This window comes from Terrapene carolina, unplaced genomic scaffold (assembly GCF_002925995.2).
Source record: "Terrapene carolina triunguis isolate 2854851 unplaced genomic scaffold, T_m_triunguis-2.0 Scaffold33926, whole genome shotgun sequence".
Classification (NCBI taxonomy): domain Eukaryota; kingdom Metazoa; phylum Chordata; order Testudines; family Emydidae; genus Terrapene; species Terrapene triunguis.
Genome location: NW_020698277.1, coordinates 206,978 through 212,306, shown reverse-complemented (window position 1 = coordinate 212,306; position 5,329 = coordinate 206,978). Strand labels below are relative to the sequence as shown.

General features: G+C 53.6%; 1 protein-coding gene across 1 annotated transcript; it reads right to left on the bottom strand.

Annotated features, from left to right (window-relative positions):
• Positions 1-2,841: 2,841 nt before the first annotated feature.
• Positions 2,842-5,037, bottom strand: LOC113409670 (interleukin-8-like). The gene is made up of 3 exons (XM_026663824.1): positions 4,965-5,037; positions 4,112-4,229; positions 2,842-2,980 (listed from the first exon to the last, which is right to left on the bottom strand). The coding sequence occupies exons 1-3, from the start codon at positions 5,035-5,037 to the stop codon at positions 2,842-2,844; spliced, it is 330 nt and encodes a 109-aa protein (XP_026519609.1).
• Between the last annotated feature and the right edge of the window lie 292 nt (positions 5,038-5,329).

Below are 5,329 nucleotides of genomic sequence, written 5' to 3'. Positions count from 1 at the left end.
GTGTCTAAAAAATTTATCTCTGTTTCCTGTCCTGAGGTGAAGTGTCCCCAGTCAATATGGGGATAATTGAAGTCCTCCGTTATTATTGGATCTTCTGTTTTTGTAGCCTCTCTAGTCTCCCTGAGCATTTCACAATCACCATCCTGGTCAGGTGGTCAGTAGTATTTCCTTACTGCTATACTCTATAATAGCCATTGATGGACCTATCCTCCAGGAACTTATCTAGTTCTTTTTTGAACCCTGTTGTGGTCTTGGCCTTCACAACATCCCCTGGCAAGGAGTTCCATGGGTTGACTGTGCATTGTGTGAAGAAATACTTCCTTTTATTTGTTTTAAACCTGCTGCCTATTGATTTCATTTGGTGACCCCTAGTTTTTGTGTTATGAGAAGTAGTAAACAACACTTCCTTATCTACTTTCTCTACACCAGTCATGATTTTATAGACCTCAGCCATATCTCCCCTTAGCCGTCTCTTATATCTGTGCATATATCTCACAATAATTATGGTTAAGATTAAGATTTTGTCATGGTTATTTTTAGCAAAAGTCAGGGACAGGTCACGAGCAATAAACAAAAATTCACAGGAGCCATGACCTGACTTTTACTAAACATAATGGAGGGAGAGAGGGTTGCGGGGTGTGGGGGGGGAAGGAATGAGAGCTGGAGCCTCATAGGTGGGACTGACAGCCCCAGCCCAACCGTCATGTGTGGGGGGGGACAAGGCTTTGGCTCAAGCCCCTGCTGCAGTCATGGGGGGGGACAGCGGGCACACAACAGCGGCTCCGGCTGAAGCCACATGGGGAAGGGGGGGCCGGCTTGCAGACCAGGCTCTAGCTGCAGCCACAGAGGGCAGGGGTCCCGGATCCAGCCCTGGGTGAAGCCGCAGGAGGGGTGGGGGGTGCATAGCCCCAACTCCACCCCCGCTGCTGACAGCTGAAGCCGAAGTCATGGAGGTCCAGTAAAGTCACAGAATCCGTGACTTCCACAGCATCAGTGACTAGATCGTACCCTTAATTATGGTCATGTGACACAGACTTTCATTAGAGACCGTATGTGACAGTTCATTTTTTAGTGAGCCCCGGAGACCCCTGTGTCTCTCCACACCCCTGGATTTTGAAATTTGAAATTGCTCAGTGTTCAAAAGTTATCGCCGTACAGCCGGCCAGACAAGGTGAGACACACCGAGTGTCGGGTCTCGCTTCGCTAGGCCAATAAAGAAGACATTTACCAGGCAACATGGAAGGCCCCCAGGGAAGCCCTGGAGACAAGAGAAGGTCTTAGTGTGAAGAACAAGGGGGAGGGTGTGTGTGTGTGTGTGTGTGTGTGTGTGTGTGTAGGGGGCAGGGTGTGAACAGAGGACCAAGCTCAGGGAAATCCCCAAGTCCGTGGGGCTCTGACAATTTGTCCCATTGCCGGGAGCGGGAAGAGGCTGCTATGAGCTCCGTGGATCCTGGGATGTTCCTGGGGCTGCGAATGGTGGTTCATGGATTTTTGCTAGTTGCCCTGGGAGGCCAGAGAAACAATCGCCTGAGAGATCAGAATGGAGAGAGCTAAATGCGGTAGCTGCCCAGGCTCAGGGGGAGGGGGAGTTCGAGGGTCTGGGGGAGTTTGGCTGGGAGGAATGGCATCAGAGAGGGAGAGCTGGAGTATTTCAGGGTCTGTCTACACAGCAGTCGGGAGGGGCGATCGCAGCACGTCTAGACATACCTGAGCTGGCACGTCGAACACACCAGCCCTAGCCAGACAAGTACAATCCCGCCTGGGACCTTCGGTACTCCCTTGGGCAGCTAGCCCCTGCCACTGCCGTGCCACCATGGCTCCACTGCTGGGGTATCTGTAGATCCACAGCACAGACCTCTACCACTTGAGCTAATAGAGTGACAGGTAGCAGTAGAAGACTGTTATCTTTCATGAGGACCTGGTGCTAGAGGGGGATGGAGACACACACGTTGCCAGTGGGTTTCACAACTATTTACTGAGGGCAGAGGGATGGTGCGACTCAGGACTCTTGGGTTCAGTTACAGGTTCTGTAAGGGAGTGTGTGACCTTTCTTCTCCTGCCACACAGCCTGTCCCTGAAACCTTCTCCGATCCCTGTCTCCCCAGCTTCTGCTCCTTTCCCCTCCCACCTATGGCATCTCACAGCCGGCAACCAAGCTCTGGCAGGGGGGAGCTGGGCTTGTTCAATGACTGATGGGACCAGACATTTCAGCCTTCCCGCCCCTGCCCAGAGCTACCTCCCAAATCTGAAATGTTCTTTCCCTTCCTCTGCCAGAGCAGCCTTTGGCCACAGCAGGAAGGCTGGGTCCTGGGCTCAGAGCTGGGAAGGGAGAACTCACCCGCCCGAATCAGGTCTATGACTGGGATCCTATTCCAGCTTCAGCCAAATGTAAGTGGGGGGAATTCCTTCTGTAGACACACCATGGTGGCATGGCCCATCCTTGGTCTCCATAGTGACACTATGGTGACATGTCCCATCCTTGGGTCTCCACAGTGACACCATAGGCACTTGGCCCATCTTTGGGTCTCCATACTGACACCATGGACCATCTGTGGGTCTCCATAGTGACAACATACTGACATGGCCCAGCCTTGTTCAGAAAATGGGGGGGTGGGATTTCCTACTCACAGAAGCAGAAGCACTGGGTCATGTTAGAAAACACTGCACTTTATTGTATCTGCAAAGAATGAGAGTGGTGTTGGCAGGGGGTCACGGGGGGACAAGGGACACAGAAGGGATGGAGGGAATGGGAGGGGTTCTCCTTAAATAAACAGGGCTAGAAAAATAGCCTCTCAAAACCGTGCACTGATACACATCAGTCCATATAAATAATGGGGGGCGTTACACTGTGTCCAGCTTCTGTTGTCTCAGCTGTGCAGTCTGGGTGTCTTTAAGTGATTTTTCTTGCTTTCCTTTACATGTGGCCAACCGTATCTTACTGGGATCAACACAGACTTCCTTCCCCCGGGTGAGCGTCACTCTGTGGAGAGAGAGAGAGAGAGAGAGAGAGAGAGAGAGATGAGCCCGGCTCCCTTAGCAAATGCAAAGTGACACCCAGACTGATCACAGCTCACGCAGCAGGGCAGTGACTGAGAGCGCTGGGAACGGTCTGGTTCTGCAGTGAAATCGGGTCTCTTGAACGCAGGAGGCTGACAGAGCTGCCTGGGCTCTGGGGCTGCTGCTGTGGGCACTTGCCTCCCCCAGCTTTGACAACACACCTCTATCCGGACCTGCAACATCTTGTCCTATTGCAATCTGTGGCCTCCCCACGCAGACCGGTCAATACACCATGACCATGGCCTGCCGCGCTGCCACCTTGGAATAGGATCCCCCAGCTGCTTGGGCAACACACTGCTGTCCTAGGCTGCCTATCCCCTGCCAGCCCCATTCCATCCCCCACCCCCCAGCTCTGCCAACGCCCCTCACTCCTGAGCTACAGCCCCCACCCTGCTACTGTAACCAGAGCCCCCACAAACCTCGGCCTGTGCACCTTGACCCTGCCGAGCTGGGCTCCCTGCTAGCCCCGAGCTGGGGGAGCACATGCAGTTCTAGTGCATCTCTGACTCCTACAGCCCCCGAACCTCAGTTAGCCAGGCTCTGGCATCTGCCAGCATCGCCACCTAGTGACTCTTGCCCCTTAGCAAGGGTGTGACTGTCCCTTTCCATTTGCCTTCTGTAACTGAGCCCCACGGAGTCAGGCTAACGGCCGTGAGACCCCCTTGTGGGTCTATTTCATCATTTGCAACACAGGCAGTTCAGGGGCACCATGAAAATACAAAGCTATCCCGTCCCACGATGCACTTTGGTCCTGTAGGGAGACGTTTGATTATATACAACACTTGACTCCGTGTTTGTGAAAGTACCGCAGAATAGTTAGTCCTGGAATTTCAGCATTAGAGGACGGAAGTCATTACAACAGCGGATACTGACTCTCGGCTACAAAGTAGCAGAGGTGGTAAAGACCAGGGAGTGGGAGAGCAAATTACTGGGTTTGCATATAAAAGGTAAACAATCTGTGGTGGCATTTTGTTTGACTGCATTTGGCAGCGCTATGGACACAAGATGAAACAGACACATCGACCCCGTGTGTGGGGCGCCCCGGGATACTCACATCACGGCCTGGCGGGAGCAGTTCGGACCTGTGGGTCTGCAACTTTTGATGTGTTTTGGAGAAATTCTTCTGGGAACAAAATTATCCTTCATGCAGCATGTGTTGCTCTGGCTGATGACTGGGGAAAGAAGAGAAAGGGAATTCGTTCTCCTTCCCTCGGTAACAAGGACGAGCTGACTGGAGAGAATTTCCTACACTGACTAGTTCTGTGCTCATTAGCAGCCAACCCCCCTTTCTGGGGGCAGGAGGGAATTCTTGGATGCTCCCCCGGCCCCTCCACAATCGGGTTAATTGTTGTTGTTGTTCTGCCCTCCACTGACACAAGAAATGGACTTTTCTCCATTCTGCCACGGAGTGATTTGGGTTGTCACTTTGCGGCTCTGTGCCTCGGTTTCCCTGCCAGCAGCATGGGGAGAACGGTACTGACACTCCCGCCGGGGGCTGGCGAGGGTTAATTCAGTGATGCTGGTGAATGCCTTTCAGAGCCTGGGATAAAGGGCTATGGATATCTGAGCTCTGGAGCTGGCAGCTCTCGGCCTCCAGATCACAAAGCCTTATCCCCATTTTACAGATGGAACCTGAGGCCCAGGAAGAGTCTGGCTCAGATTTCCAAAGCTTCCTAGGGGATTTTGGTGCATTTCAGTGGGACCTGGGCAGCCAAACCCCTCAGGCTTGTACCCAGATCTCCTGAGTCCCAGTGCAGGGCCCACCCACACCCCCTGCTTCCTCTGCTTCACCCACTGCCCTTCCAAAGCTGCAGGGCCCTAACCCTGGGTGCTGGAAATGCCTGGGCCGGAGGAGCTGGCAAGGCAGGGCTCTGTAGAGTAAGGGAAGGGGCGGACCCGGTACTTACAGGAATCGCAGTGGGCTTCAGTCCAGAGAGCGGCAAGGAGCAGCGTTGCCAGGGCTGAGGAGGTGACCTTCATTTCCAGGCGGGTTCTCTTGGCTCCGGCTCCAGCAGAGGCAGGTTGCTGTACAGTGGGGTGGCCGAGAATGGTCTGGCTTCCCCGTCGTCCGCCTCTGTATTTTATAGCCCTCGGCAGGGATTTCCATGGCTGCGTCGGAGTGTGCGTGGAGGTGGGGAAGGGGATGGAGAGGAATAGTTATTAATAAATGCTAATGAAGGAATGGAATCTACGTCTCCCCCACGCATGTACCGGTGGACGGAGGGGACAGAACAGGGGCTGGAAAGTCTCTTGCTGATTTACAGATAAGGAG

What these genes read in the sequence shown, in the direction of transcription:
- LOC113409670 (XM_026663824.1), bottom strand. Translation starts at nt 5,037, where the DNA reads ATGAAGGTCACCTCCTCAGCCCTGGCAACGCTGCTCCTTGCCGCTCTC. An exon ending in TGAAGCCCACTGCGATTCCT is followed by an intron (nt 4,230 to 4,964) that starts GTAAGTACCGGG and finishes TTCTTTCCCCAG; the next exon opens with TCATCAGCCAGAGCAACACA. An exon ending in TGCTCCCGCCAGGCCGTGAT is followed by an intron (nt 2,981 to 4,111) that starts GTGAGTATCCCG and finishes CTCTCTCCACAG; the next exon opens with AGTGACGCTCACCCGGGGGA.